Consider the following 16,482-nt stretch of genomic DNA (forward strand, 5'->3'; position numbering starts at 1 on the left):
TTGTGTAAATTGTATTGGTATCTTAAAAGAGTATAAATAGTTGTTAAATTAGTTTTTAAATTTTCTGCAGTTTACCTTTTTTACATACCTAGATGTCAAAAAAGCCTACCCAATTTTTTCAAATTATAATCACTTATTTTCTAAGAGAATATCACCCCTGTTTACCAGTCACTGAAATGGATTAGAAAAAAATTGCCAAGACCCAAGAATAAAAATTGGATGTACAGCGAATTTTTAAATTTTTAATTGAGATTATCTTTAACTTTGTGATATCAAAAATTTCCATACACATTTCTTTTTAATAATACTGTAGAAAAAAATTAACAAGATCGAGCGCCGAAATTATAATTAGAGCAAATTTTCTGTAATTCTATGGGGACGGCTGAAATATCCCGAAAAATAAAATTTCCGGCTCGGTAATACTCTCTGTCCCAAAAAATACAATTCCAAAGCTAATAAAATTTCTGAACAGTTTATAATATTAACGATTAATTATTTATTAAAACTACGATAAGAAAATATTGTTATCAAATTAATTTTTGTTTAAGATTTAAAGTGTTAAAAATTATTGTTTGAATTTAAAATTAAAATTATACAAAAAATTTTACCAACAAATTAATATATAAAAACACGTGTTTTTAAATTAACATTTCGATTTTTCAGAAGAACTTTTGTGATTTAAAAAGTACTATATACATTTTCAACCAAAATATCTTATCCAGATATATATTTTGTTTTAATTATTATTTTAAATTTAAATAATAATGTTTAAATACTTTAAACATTAAAAAAGTTGTTTCTTTGGTATAAATATGCGATTATTTCAATTTAAAAAAAAATTGTCATAGAAAAATGATTTCAGCACTTGTTTATCTTGAAATGTCTTTCTATAATACTTTTTTTTAAATTAAAAATATGACTTTTCGAGAACATTTTTTTTATAATTAAAAAAAGGCTGTACCGAAAACCTGGATCAAGCTTCAAACAAAGATAAATATCTTTGCTTCAGATCTGAAAAAATTCAGCGATACATACATGTGAAACTTTTCTAACCTCAAAAAAATTTTCTACTGCTTCACTGTCATATTTTACGAAGAATGAGAAAACAAGAATTCGACTTCGTAGTACGATGAGGGCAGCACCTCGATAGGGCAGAAAATGTGATGTCATATATATATATAATTCCCCACTACGACGCCCCGTACCGCATCTACGTTTCTAATATCTTTGACCTGATGTATACGTATAGAAAACATAGGCAAGTAGACCTTACAGCTCTGACTCATGTCTCAACAAACCACGGTCCCACCACGCGCAAGTAGAAAAAAGTCAACCAATCAGGCCGTTCGACCCGTCGACCCTTCCATCTTGGATGAAGTAAACGGGTGACTCCAACTCGAACGTATTTAAGGGGGCGACCTATTTAACGGCTTCAAAAAATCGATTTTTTTGCCTAAATGGAAGCTAGCCGTCCCAAAAATATTCTGTGAACGTTTCAGAGTCGCAGCTGCATTCTTTAACAACTAAAAGGCGCCCCGCGCGCCTGTCGCTAGCCTGCCGATGCTGCCTTCTTTTCAACATGTAAATCTTTAAACGCGTTTTTCTCGGTTTCATATTTTTCAAAACTGCCCGCAAGATAACTCAAAATGTATTTGACCGATTGAGTTATTCTTGCATACACGTATAGTTGAAATGATTGTCTTCTGTGTGAACCTCTCTGAACTGGACAAAAATTTTTTAAACAATTTCATGCAAATTTTTGGGTGAAAATCAAACTTTTTTTAAACGGACGCTATTTTGTCAAAAATGATTATTTTTCAACTTTGTTAGGTTCACATCGAAGCTATAAGTATAAAATTAAAGAAACTTCTGCGTTTTTTCGTTTCAGAAGTTAGAGTGCGGGCAGTTTTGCATATCCCGGCTGAACATGTTCGACATCTGTCCTAATAATAAAAAATTTAATGCATATGTATGGCCGAAAAAAATGTAATTGTTAGTTCAAAAGTGCCTTATTGAAGGTCTAACGGTAGGCTGAAGGTCTAACGGTAGCAGATAAACAATTGGACAGCAACACAATGAATGAATAAGAAGAAAATGCAACGGCTCTGGGACATTTAGGTAAGACAGGTGAGTTCTTACTGAATATCGAAGGTACTAAATAGTAATTTCAGTTAATAACTTTAGTTTCAAAAGGCCTAAGTTGACTCGGCGAACGATGCGGACGTCCTAAGAAGCTAAATTAAATGCTGTGAAAATTTCATAAATTTTGATTTATTTCAAATCATGAGAATACGCATGTTGAGCGCCCCATTGAGCCTCGTAAAGAGTGGCGTTATTGCTGCCAGCCCTTTTGTTTGTCAAACTTATATAGTTCATCAAATGCAGCGACCCTTTGGCGCTCCATTATCAACTCCTCTACAGCCTGACGTTTAGCCTTAGTTAACTCCATTACCGTGCTCCTGCCGCTATAAAGTATCGAGGGCCTCTGAAAAAAATATATTATTTCAATGCTCGTATCAGATACTACAATAAGACTGAGAAAAGTCTAGAGTAGAACTAAAGTGAAACCATTGGTTTAAATCAAGCAGTGATAAGAAACAATTAGTTTATTTTAACTAATTACTGCAAGTAGTTACTTTTTTGGTAACGATAGTGCTAATAAAGTTCCTGTTGTTTACAAATTAAAAAAGATTTTTTTTTTTAAATCAAGAAGTTGTTCAAAAAAATGTTTAGAATATTACATGATTAAGGCCATGTAACGAGTGGCTGAACGAAGCAAAAAGTTTATTTATGAAAATAAGAAATATCACAAACATTAGTTTTTGCATTATTCGTGTATAATGTTCGTGTGTGATTTTTGATGTTTTGTCCCACTTTGATAAATATATACCTCATAACTAGCCCATTGACAACATTGAAAATTGCTTGCAGAGTTCCACAGCATGGTCGGTTTTCTCCAAATTAGTAATTAAACAAAAAAAAACGTTGACAATTCTAATTATTTAGGACGAGAGACACCTTTCCTTGTGCCTTCTATTTAGCGTGCCAAACTTTCAGCGCGACATCTAATTCCGTGTGGACGTAAGTTGGGAAAGAAAAGTACCAATGTAGCGTCCAGTTTTATTTTCTTGGAAATTTTTTTTTTAATTTCCACCAGAAAAAAGCAGAAAAATTGAGGATCTGCTTTGGTAATGTCGCCCTCTCGTTCCATGGTATTTAGAGGAATTTCACAACATTTAAATAGATTTTTGGGTTTCTAAAGATTTCAAAGGATTTAAACCTATTTCAACCGATTTCTAGAGAACATTACGAAATAAAGTAACTTCAATCTATTGGCCCAGAAAAATATTTAAAGGAGATTTTACAACTTTTAAGGAATGTAATATGATTTCTAGAAGACTTCAGGGAATAAATTTAATACATTTTATTTTTAAGATAATTTAACTGGTTTCTACAGTGTTCTAGCGATTTCAAAGGAAAGATATGTAGGTTTTAAAGCAAAAGTTCTTTATCGTTTTTTATGGACAGTAATATTAAAAACAATATTTTTGATGAGTCTGTTTAACACTTAATTGCAATTTTGGAATTGAAAAAGTAAAAATCTGTTTATGACATAGCGATGAATATTTTGTCCACTGACAGTTTATCATTTTTTAAGAAACTGAATTGCTTTTACTAGTCATTCACTAATTCCTTCGATTCATGAAACTCTTAGTTTTTTTTTCACTTTCATAGACAAAATATTTTACGTGTTTTTACGAGCAGTTCTATTTGGTACGAGGTGAATAAATATTTAGACTTCCTTCAGTATCTAAGTAATTTTTTTTCTCTTAGATTGCGAGTACAAATAAGTCAGCAGTACCAACCAAACAACTTTTAAACAGATAAGCTGGTTCATATTTTTCACAAACATACAAAAAAAAATTATTTCAATTTTTTTCCGATGATCCCAGCGTGCACAAAATTTAACGACATCTTTACAACATCTTCACGACAACTTTACGATATCCTATGTCCATGTCGTTAAGGTGTCTTTACAATATCGTTAAGAAGTCGTATGATTCGACGATGTCTTTACGATATCCCAAAGAGACTTTAACGACATGGGCATAGGATGTCGTAAAGATTCCGTAAAGATTTCGTAACGATGTCGTAAAGACGTCGTCAAACTTTGTGCCCACTGGGATATTTAGTAGCAATAAATGTCATCACTGCATGTTAAATATGATATAGTTTAGAGCTTGTATACTTTTTATGACATATTGAAACAACTACTGCATGAATGGAATTTTTTGGATTATTCATTATAATTTATTTGGATTATTTTTTCATAAATTTATACACGAACTCCTTCGAGATCTGTTCGTAAAACATTAAACATGAATATACACGCAAAAATAATGCCATAAAAAAGAGAACTCTACAGTTTTTAAAGCGTACTTACTTTTTGTTTAGAAGCATATTCAGCGATATAATTTAGCCATTCTTGTTGGGTAACGCGTACAACCTTAAATCCTATATCAAATGGTTTCTTCCTATTATGCAATGCACGAAGTATAGCAAATTCCGTTAAGTGCAAGAATGGGCGATAGACACCATCTTCCTCTTTTGCAATGATTTTGTCCTTGAGCCATATTTCTTTACCGTTTGGAATATAGAGTCCCTTTATGTAGTTTAGAGAAGAATGATTAGTTCCAGAACTAGAAGCTCGAGAATTTGTACTCTCAGAGCTAGAAGCTCGAGAATTTTTTCTTCCAGAACTAGAAGTTCCGGGATCCTGAGATGATTGTGAACTCAATTCTATAAAAATACATTAGAAATGGATTAAGTTGAACGAGACACCACTTTTTCATATTAGTTGTGTCACATCCTAGTTTATTGAACAGATTGGGGACTGTGTCTAAATCACGTAGTCTTTTAGTATGAATGGTACTATGGTACTATGGTAGAGTGAAGAGGGTTTAAAGGAGATGATGAAAAGGTTGAGAAGATACTTGGACAAAAATTGGTTAGAGTTAAATGCGGACAAATCGAAGGTTATGGTGTTCAGGAAAGGAGGTCGGAGAGATAAGGAAGGGAAATGGAAGTAGAAGGGAAAATCGGTACAGGAGGTGAAAAAGTTTGTGTAACTGGGCTTCCTTTTTCGAAGGAATAGGGGAATGGATTGTCACATAAAAGAGAGGGTGAAAAGGCCAAGTGTGGTGATGAAGCAGGTGTGGAGGCTGGGGAAGAGGTTGTTCGCAGCTGATTTTGTAAGGAGAATAAAATTGTTTGATTCGCTAGTGATGAGTGTCTTATTTTACGGAGTAGAGGTGTGGGGGTGGAAGGTAAATGAGGAGGTAAATAGGATACAGGAGAGGTATGTAAAGTGGACACTGGGGTTGGCAAGGAATACGCCGCAAGCTGGTTAGGGAGTGTTCATGGGATAAGGAATGAAATGAAGTGAGGAGGATGCACAGGAAGAAAGGTCTATGAGCTCGTTCAAAAGTATGACATAAAGAAAGTGCAAGTAGAATGATAGGAGAGAATAAGAGAGTCAAGGTTTAACGGGAACTATGTGTGGCTTATGCCAAGGGAGAGAGCGCAATATTTTTGTGAGAAAGGAGAGCAAGGAAGTCAGGAACTTATAGCGAGAGTGAGATGCGGTTGCATATAGAATTATAATAGGTTCTGGCTTTCTAGAGAGAAGAAAATGTGTGAATTGTGCGGGAAGGCGGATGCAAAAGAAGAAAAGAAAGGAGGAAGAGGAATGAAGAAGGAAGGATTTTAAATAGGAGAGGAAGTAGATGGAAGAAAACTGTGAATATTGTAAATACTAGTTAATTATTAAGTGTTAGCCACGGAGGCAGAGGCTGGTAAGGCGAGGCATAGCGAGAAAAGAGCAACATGCGTGCGTGGCGAGGCGCAACGAGAAATGTTATGCTATAGAAGCGAGCGGATTATTTATAAGGTATGGATGGATAGTAATTTGCGAGAGATAGTTGTAAGATAGTTTTAAGTAGTTGCAGTTCTGTAAAAAAATGAAAGTGTAAGCGAGACCATTTTTGAGGGCCAGCAGGCCGAAAAATAAACGTTTATCCATCTATCTCTCTATCCATCCATGTACAATATCCCCTTACTGGCATTGTCATCTTCGCACATGTGTATGAGCCAACACTATTATTGCTATTGTCTGAAGTTAAATACGAACGATTTTTTAACTTATATAAATACATGTTGCATACGTTTAAGAGAACCGAATATCCATCTACTAAAGTTTGAAGCTGTCTCACGTGAAAATACGATTCTTTATTTTAGCCATGGTGTGTCAACGAGTCAAGTTAGCTAAAAATACTAAGGAGGCATCGGCAAAACATAGTCAGAAATAAACCGAGAGGTGGACACCCTTTTAAGCGAAAATTCGTTCAGACTACGGGCTGCACTCAAAGTGCGATATAAATAAATTTGGTAATAATAATTCTCGATCATGATTAATTATTACTTTTGCGTAACCCAGCTTCAAAATCAGTATAGATAATATAATATATGAGAGTTTTTGTACTTATTACATACATTTTCAAGAAAGTATACGTAAGCACGGCAAAATAGGTATACCTACTTCTCTCTGTTTATTGATATTATCTTAATCGCACTTAAGAAATATGACCTCTGTTCTTACTACAGTAGAAGTCCGATAACTTGCCGTCCGATAAGTGTACACTCCCCTTAAAACGCCATCACACGTACGGCACGCAAACTAATTGAAGTTCTCCCACTACGTGTTCTATTTTTCTAATAATTTATGCCTATGATTTATGCATGCGCGCATAGGCCAGCAGTTCTAGGACATAATAAACCGCGAAACACTGTTAGTCAGGTGTATTTATCTGTGTTATCAGTCATAGTATTTATTGATTTTAAATAGATCCGCGCTTTTCGGCATGTGCGCCGTTGAAAAAGTTGCTCGCAGTAAGAGTATTGTTGATCAATTAACGTTGCTGGATACAAATATCTTGACTACTAGCTTTCTTCAACCTGTACGTTTCAAGGTCGCAGATATAGAAGAAAGTTTACTGTACTTTTTAAGTTTTCATTCGTCAGGAAATAATTTCTTATTGACTGAAAATTTCCGAATATTGTAACAGTATAGGCAAAAATCATTATTTGCAACATGTACTTTGTTCCATACCCAGTGGGCATAAAAATTAGCGACGTCTTTACGACATCATTACGACATCTTTACGACAACTTCACGACAGCCTATGTCCATGTTGTTTCAGTGTCTTTGCGATATCGTAAAGGCATCGTCAGGTCATACGACTTATTTACGATATCGTAAAGACACCTTAACGACATGGGCATAGGATGTCGTAAAGTGATCGTAAATATGTCGTAACGGTGTCGTAAAGACCTCGTTGATATTTGTGCCCAATGGGTAGTTTTAGATTCTTTTTCTGCTAAGATTTCAACTATAATCTTTAAAAAAATTGAGGTCTATATTTTTTGGATAGAGTGTAGGCGTGTACAAACTTGCTAGCCGCACACGTGGTACGCGATGAGAATGTGTTTGCGAAGCGAGCTGATTGTTATAGATAAGTGAAGTATTCTTACAAATAATGATCTTGATGAACGGTAACGTAATTGAAATTTTATCCAACTTAATTATCAATTTTAAATTAATTATTAAATAATCTGATTATTACACTCACCACTAGATTGAAATAAAGCTACTGTATTTATCAGCAGCAGAGCGACGCTGGTCTTCATCTTTCCAAAATGAAGAAGCAAATTTTCTGGAGAATTTCCTACAGATTTTAACTGATGGCGTGGAAAATAAACTCCGCGTTTGGCGGTTTATATATAAGCTGTTATCTTTAATTAATAGGCATGGACATGAAATAAACTACATCGGATTTTTACTGTTTGCGTGTATTTTTGCCAGGTGCGTCAAATATTGCGTAATCTTGAATCCATCAGCTGTGTATCAATATTACGTACAATATCAGAAATTGTTAAAAATTTCAGAAAATATACCAGGCCGCGTTACGAAGAGGGGCGTAAAGGCAATAATGTATAATGTGTATACTTTTTTCCCCAAAATAGCAAGGACGTTGAAAAAAGAATGTGCTCAGTGACACAAAAATGAATTGTTTTCTTTTAAATGAGCTATTGTTCAAAGGTTGGAACAGAAAAGTCGGCAGAATTTAAAAAGGTATATACTCGAAAAAATAATTTTTAAAAATGATGAGTGGATAATCATGCATCATTCATTTTTGCCTAAAATATACAGCATAATTTTTTTATGTTTAATTTATAAACTAGGGGTCAATTCACGCCAGCAAAGCGCGCATTCACCCTACTGCCTTTTCATTTCCTCACTAGGAAAATATAGACAATTAAACAATCCATTATTTAGTGCATTTTTAATTTAAATTCGAAAAAATGTTTTGAATTTATTCAATTTTAATTCTAAGATATTCTAAATCAACAAAGATTTGGATTGGATGAAATTTGGAAATAATGAATATACTTCTAAACAAATAAAAAGAAATAAAACTATTTTTTCTAAATTAAACCATTCAAAGTTAAATAATGTGAAATTGATAGTGCTTGAACTCGAAAAACTTTAATTTAAAAGATTTCAAAACTACGAAATTTTATACTACAATTTTGAAAAATTTTCAATTGTTTTTTACAATTTTTGGTTATTTTAACGTTTTTCACCGTAAATGGAAAATTTTAAAAATAAATTATTATTACATTTCAAAGACACAGTTAGAATTTCTAGAAAAAAATTAAATATAGAAAAGCATTCATAATCGATTGATCTTCAAGAAAGTTTAACGACATAGAAAAACTCAAAAGCAATCGCTTCTTATCTTTAAACTTTTTAGAAACTTCTATTCCAGAAGCTTTGAGAATCCCCGAGGTCACAGGGGCTAACTATGTTTCTAGAAGTTTCAAGTACTGAGGGAAATTCTAAAACAATCTGAATAAAACTTGCGTATCAAGATCGATATTGTAGGCACCCACTTCCTTGAGCGAACCACGAATTCGTTCCACCTTTCTAAACATTTCGATAAATTTTTAGCGACCAGTTGGAAAGTTCCAGAAAATTAAACGAGCAAGAATCTTAGAGATTTCTAGAAACTTATGGAATTTAGAAAAATATCCGATCCCAAGAGCACCACTACAGAAAAACTTGCAGCAGACTCTTTCGGTAAAACAGTGACTTACATTTCTGGCTGGTTTATAGATTCTTGTCAATGCTCTACATAACTTACCGTGTTACCGAATGTGGGTAACTGACCGATAACTGTTTTACCAGGTGATTATCTCCAAATATAGCTTAGCTTATCTACTGTCACATTCCCGTGTAGCTATAGGGCTGCGAGTGGAGATGCGATCAGCCGGATCGTCGAACCATCGCTGGCCATAGCACCACCCATTGGGATACATAGGCTTACTTTTAGAATGATCGCGCGTAACAGAGATTCAGATACGTCCGGCTCAGCTGGCGAATGGCTGCTAGTCACAGCTGTAGCCGATATTCCTTTTTCCCATAAAGAAATTATCCGCACAATCGAAAGCCTTGGCGGACACGATTACATGGGCATAGAAGATTTTATTACGACCATCAAGCGCGCGAAATGCAGGTGCAGGGAGACCGATCTGTTATTAGATTTTATATTAGCAGACAATATAACAGGAAATGCAGAATGCGCTATTAGATATACACAAATTAACTCCTATAATGATTTATACGATGCGCTACGTTAAAATTTATCCCAAGTAAGTTCGGACTCAGCATTATGTCCACAGAAATAATACAAAATTTTAATTTAAGATTTCGTCAAAATGTCAAGGAACATAAATGAACTGTACAGAACGAGTATAATAAGATGTACTAACTAAACCTGAGATGCGAAACAGGGTACAGGGTGAAGCTCAATAGCTATCCGACCTCAACGTAGCGTAAAATTATGCTGTTGAGATAAAACTGTAGTTGAAAAAAGCGCAACCAAGGCGGATAACACCTACCCCTTCCCCACTTCCCTCATGAGGACACAACCCAATCTACCATTTGTGCAATTAGTACCTAAGCCATCTAATTCTAAGCCATTTAAACTACCCCAGTTTAACCAAAATCAGGCTACAGAAACAGTCCCTGGTAAATGACTTGAATATGGAAAGCCGAAACTTAAGCGGAAGCTTAAATGCGAAATTTTCCACAAGGTACTTTTCCAAAACGGTCAACACAGGGAGTTTAAAATGTCCGGTAAGACGAGCAACTCTATTTAGACCAAATGTAAATGGGCAAAGAAGAAGTCCAGACTATTTACCATATCCGGAAGACTACAGTCAATACGGGAAGAAGGGCAGAAGGAACAGAATATCAATTATTAATCGCCTCTTGACCACTTAAAAAGACTTAACTAGTGACAAGCGAACGGCATCAGTCCCAAGTGAAAACCTATTCCAATGACTTGAATGAAGAAATATTGTTCCATCTCTTTCTTAATGTCTTTCCGTTACCCCCAGATGGTATTATGTCCTTACCCTTTTTCAGCAAGTGTAACAGATACACGATCACACCTAAATTTTTAATCCTTAAAAAATACAAACTACCATTTCATGATGACGGAATAAATTCCATGAATATTAATTGTATCCAGACCAGTTAACCCGATAAAGCTGAGGTCTGAACAAATAAAAGCGAAAATATTCTGAAGGAACGTATCAGGTCATGAAGGGAGTATGCTATTCGCGAAACTAAGTACGAAAAGTATCCAAGAATAAGGAGACCTCTTATTCAAAACTCGGCTAGAGACCACGTAGAATCGGTTTCGTGTGACCCAATTTGGTGAATTATTTGTTAAGATACAGATCCTTGTACGCTGGCTAAAAAACCTATGCCCTGTTTAGCCTTACAGAACACAAGATCGCTCTTAAATCAAGGAAACTCGTAAATAATCAATCTTGTTGTCCTACTGAATGTGACATATAATTCGTGTAAGAGTACGTAGCCGACCTATCTGAATGAAAAAAAGCGAGGATTCTGATCAAGATGCCTACCAGCTTCCGGTGATAGACAAAATTTTAGACCACTTAGGCAAAGCAAAACTCTTTTCGGCATTCGATTTGAGTTCAGGCTTGCATCAAATACCATTGAATCTTACATCGATTAAGTAAACGGCTTTCGTTACCAAAGAGGGTAAATTCAAAGTGTTGAATATACCCGAATGTCTTCGGGCTAAAAAACGCACTAGCCACAATTCAGCGAATGATGGACCATTCACTGAAAGGACTCGTAGGAAAACGTTGTTTTGTTTATTTAGACAATATAGCAATTTTTATATCAACTATACAAGAGCATGACGAGAATTGTAGCGTATTGTTACAATATCTCAGTAACAATATCTCAGGCACCTTATCACAGCCCATGGTGTTAAGCTCAACCTAGCAAAGACTTCAAGGAACTTAAGTACCTGAGGGACGTTTAATCCTTCTTAGGACTTGCAGAATACACTAAAAATGTAATAATTTTAAATGGAAAAATAGGCATCAATAAACTTTCGTCCGGTTAAAAGAAACCCTTTGCATGGCCCCCGTGCTTAGATATCCTGATTATCAGAATGAATTTCTGTCGACTACGTATACTTCCAGCGTATATCTAGATGCAGTTCTAAGACAGGACGACCACCTATGTTGTTTTATATCCAGAACACTCAATGGAACCGCTACTCAACCTCAAAGAAACAACTCCTTGCAGTCGTTTGGGCATGCCCGTTATTAAAGAATCTGATTATTTTACTTACCAACATATTTAAATAAAGTTACCTTATTTATCAGCAGCAGAGCGACGCTGGTCCTTGCCTTTCCAAAATAGAGGAAATTTTTTGGACAGTTTTCTACGGATTGTAACTAATGACGTAGAACATAAACTCCGCGTTTGCCGGTACATATAAAAGCTCTTATCTTTATTTATTTGTCATGGACATGAGATCGACTACGTCAAGCTCTTTAAAATTTAATGAACTTTAATTTTTTTAAATTAAAAATTGGACCAAAACTAAAGGCTCTGGATATTTGAACGAAAAAGTGCATTTCCTCCAGTGGTGTTAGAACGCGGATACCCCTGGCATGCGCAGTAGTGATTATGTGTATTTTAAAATTGAAATATTGCGTTATATAACCTAAAAATACACAGGAATAGCTACCGCACATACCAGAGATATCCTGGTTTTGACACCACTGATTTCTTCCCATTGTGCAAAGCCCGCCACCGTTCAAAATTGCACAAATCGCCGCCGCCAAATTTACCCACGTTGTTCATACACCCAGACTACCCATGTACCCCCTCTATCTTTTTCAATTTTCTTCAATATTTATGGGATTTAAATCGTTTCCTTGTCGTTTATTGTAATAAATATACATCAGAAGTGCGTGCTAGAGGTATTTTTACAAAAATACACATACTGTAGCTCGTTTAAAAGGAGAAGGTTATGAATCAGCCGGCGATGTCGCTAGTATTTTACGTCTCCAGTTTTTTACATGATGTACAATGAACTCTCGCGTTTAATTCAGTGTTGGGGGTTGCCTTCAAATACCTTTGGACTGAATTTGAGGGCGTCGACACGTGAAGAGTCAGGGTCACACTCCATTGCCTTATAGGCGCACTGGAGTAAGGCCATAATCTCAGATTGAAAGACTCTGTGCCTCTTCCTCGCTTTTGAGCATCAGTGCTAGTTATCGGCGTTGTGGTCCCCCAATCAGTCCCCCAATAGGACAAAACGCATCAACGTTTCCCTCAAAAGGAGACTAAAGAGGCAAGCACAGCGAGCTCGCTGCGCTTACCTCCTCAGTCTCCTTTTGAGGGAAACTGATTGGCTGATTGGCTGAAACTGAGGGGGACTGATTGGCCACTCCCGTCTTCATAGTCTCATTCATAGGGACCATCACACCCTCAGCTCCTGAAAGAGTTGGGGGTACAACCGCCGCCTGAGTAAGGCTTGCCAGAGAAACAGATTGGGAGGAAAGGGTTATGTTAACCCGTTAGGACACAACCTCTTTCCCCCCTGCCGCCAACTCACTTTCTCCTTCTTCTTTTGTAATTAAGTTTGCGTGATCCATTTTGATTTCCACGAATAGCTAGGGAAATAAAATGTCAGCCCCTGCAGAGCCCCGCATTAAAGACTAATTACTCGGGGAGGTCGCCCGGTGCTCCCAAAGGCCGTTAGGATACCTTTGTAACCCCCCGTTCGCAAGCCACAGTACCAACGGAGGGCTGTTTCTATGTCGCTGTGCGGGTCGCAGATCATTCTCGTGCCGATTCCGAAAATTGGAGATCGGTCTGGGAGAGACCTCGACTCAGGGATCCAGAATGCCCGTGTTAGCTAGGCTCTTTCACCCTTCTATTATACTAAAATCATGCATAACAGGAGAGCCTGTTTATAGGAATCCTTCTCAAAACACACAGGAGAGCCCGTTCATAGCGGTCTTTTCATCCATATCCATACGCATGCAGGCCGAGGCCCGTTTGACCCCTATGTCCCACATGCTTGAGCCTCCCTCCAACTATAAGGTCTTACAGCCCCTAGGTGAGGATCTTGTATATAAGTCGTTTAAGATTTTGTTATGGTAAAAATAATCGACTTCTAAGTGGTGGTAAAAAAGCAGTAGATAACTTTAAAAACTATATTTCGGTAAGATGGAAACAAAACAACGTTTTGCTCTATTTCTCAAATGAGAAAAGAGAAAGAGGACCAATTAACAGAGAAACGCATAACATTCCCGTATTACAAGTTTGGTAACGAGGGTTCTAAGAAGAAGGAAAGGAAGAAATTACAAATTTTTAGTAAACATGAAGAAATGTTTATTTAGACTATTGATAAATTATTAACTATGAATAAAAGTTGACAATAATATTATTATTACTTTAAAAATTATAAAAAATTCATAAATTTGAAAGAGAAAATTAGAAGATTATCAGTTGGATTTGTATAAGAATTCGATATTTGTACATGTAAAGAAAAAAAGAAAGAATGGTTAAATTAAATTTAAATCTGGTAATACAAAATTAGTTTAATTAGTTAATTTCCAATTTTATTCATTATTTTTGTTTTTTTATTCGTCTGTTTAATTAAAAAAAAAAAATTTTGATAAATTTTTTAAATTAAAGAATCCAAGATTATGTTATATATTGGACTACAATTATTTAGATCAGAAATTATATTTAAACAATTATTACCAATTTTTTTAATGAAAAACATTTCCGCTATTAGTCTTTTAAATTTGTTAGGTTCATGGTGTAAGACAATGACATTTTCCCAATTAATTAGATGTCCAGTTTCGACTTGGTGTTTAGCTATCACTTTATGGTTTTTGGGATTTTGTCGAAAGTTATCATGATGTTCCTTGATTCTCGTAGAGAGTAATCTACCAGTTTGGCCAATGCAACACTTTTCACAATTCAAACATCGAATTTTGTATACAACGTCAAAAAGTTGGAAATTGTCTAAAGAATCTTTACCTAGTTTGATAAATTTATCTAATTTTGAATCAGTTCGAGAAATTGTTGCGATATTAAAATCATTGTTTTAATTATCAAATATTTTGATAAATAAATGAAGAACCCCTGAAAATTGAATTTTGTTCTATAGTGGGTCCCCTGGTACCCTGGGTGTCCACCACTTAGAAGTCGATTATTTTTACCATAACAAAATCTTAAATGACTTATATGCAAGATCCTCACCTAGGGGCTGTAAGACCTTATAGTTGGTAGAGAGGCTCAAGCATGTGGGACATAGGGGTCAAACGGGCCTCGGCCTGCATGCGTTATGGATATGGATGAAAAAACCGCTATGAACGGGCTCTCCTGTGTGTTTTGAGAAGGATTCCTATAAACAGGCTCTCCTGTTATGCATGATTTTAGTATAATAGAAGGGTGAAAGAGCCTAGCTAACACGGGCATTCTAGATCCCTGGGTCGAGCTCTCTCCCAAACCGATCTCCAATTTTTGGAATCGGCACGGGAATGACCTGCGACCCGCACAGCGACGTAAAAACAGCCCTTTGTTGGTATTGTGGCCTGCGAACGGGTACTCATGGACTTTCTCGCTCAATGCAACCAGCCCCCTAAGCAATGGGTGTAGAGTGATCGTGTCCATGGCACCTTGGCAACCAGGGGGTTACAAAGGTATCCTAACGGCCTTTGGGGACACCGGACGACCTCACCGAGTAAATAGTCTCTAATGCGGGGCTCTGCAAGGGCCGACATTTTATTTCCCTAGCTACTCGTGGAAATCAAAATGGATCACGCAAACTTAATAACAAAAGAAGGAGCAAGGAAGTTGGCGGAGGGGTGAAAGAGGTTGGGTCCTAATGATTTCAACATAACCCTTTTATCCCAATCTGTCTCTCTGGCAAGCCTTACTCAGGCGGCGGCTGTGCCCCCAACTCTTCCAGGAGCTGAGGGTGTGATGGACCCTGTGAATGAAGCTATGAAAATGGGAGTGGCCAATCAGTCCCCCAATAAGACGAAATGCATTAACGTTCCCCTCTAAAGGAGACTGAGGAGGCAAGCGCAGCGAGCTAGTAGAGCAGCTGCAGAACCTGGTACATCGGCGACCACAACGCCGATAACTAGCAGTGAGGCTCAAAAGCGAGGAAGAAGCTCAGACTCCTTCAATCTGAGATTATGGCCTTGCTCTAGTGCGCATATAAGGCAATGGAATGTGGCAATAAAAGAAGTGGCTACGGTCTTCCCTCTATGGAGAGGGCTTTGGGGCCACGATTAAGGCTTATAAGGGGACGCAACAGGATCACCTAAGCGTCAGGGGTTGTGACGGTCTCAACGCATAATATTAATAATATAAATATATGCAAGATTCGCTTACAATTAAACCAAATGAATATGATCTGGAGGCCCAAAGCTAAATATTGTTTTTATTCTAGTAACAAGCAAAAATGCAACGTCGTAGGTTCACGGGTACTCGGGTATGCACATAAGAGTTCAATGAAAATGTCTATTATTGATTGGTGGCCGATCGCTACTCTCACTCAGTTAAAACTGCTAGGGTTCAGGAATTTTAGTGGAAGGTGTTCTTAGGCTAAACAACACAAGTAAAGTTTGGAGCAAAATGTGAATTGTGAAGTCGTGAATTTTAGGTTATGTGATTTTGTTAGTAATATTGAAATGGAAAAATCTCAGAGTTTCACTGTATTTTTGAATTTTATTAAAGAAAGTTACAATCTTTGATATGTAATTAATTCATTTCAGCTCATATTTTTAATACTTACTGTAAAATATATATGAATTTATTTTGTCGCTTTATCACCGCGTGTTTCGGCAGTATTGAAATACTCTTTCAGTAAAAAAGTCACTTCTCAGTAGGCAGAAAATTTGGTGACGTCTTTACGACATCCTTACGACCTTTTTACGATAACTTTACTACATCCTATGTCCCTGTCGTTACAGCGTCTTTACGATGTCGTAAATACA

General features: G+C 36.3%; 1 protein-coding gene across 1 annotated transcript; it reads right to left on the bottom strand.

Annotated features, from left to right (window-relative positions):
* Nucleotides 1–2,332: 2,332 nt before the first annotated feature.
* LOC117173936 lies at nt 2,333–7,754 on the bottom strand. Its single transcript, XM_033362584.1, has 3 exons — nt 7,689–7,754; nt 4,445–4,800; nt 2,333–2,485 (listed from the first exon to the last, which is right to left on the bottom strand). The coding sequence occupies exons 1-3, from the start codon at nt 7,744–7,746 to the stop codon at nt 2,333–2,335; spliced, it is 567 nt and encodes a 188-aa protein (XP_033218475.1). The 5' UTR covers nt 7,747–7,754.
* Between the last annotated feature and the right edge of the window lie 8,728 nt (nt 7,755–16,482).

Source organism: Belonocnema kinseyi, chromosome 5 (assembly GCF_010883055.1).
Source record: "Belonocnema kinseyi isolate 2016_QV_RU_SX_M_011 chromosome 5, B_treatae_v1, whole genome shotgun sequence".
Lineage (NCBI taxonomy): Eukaryota > Metazoa > Arthropoda > Insecta > Hymenoptera > Cynipidae > Belonocnema > Belonocnema kinseyi.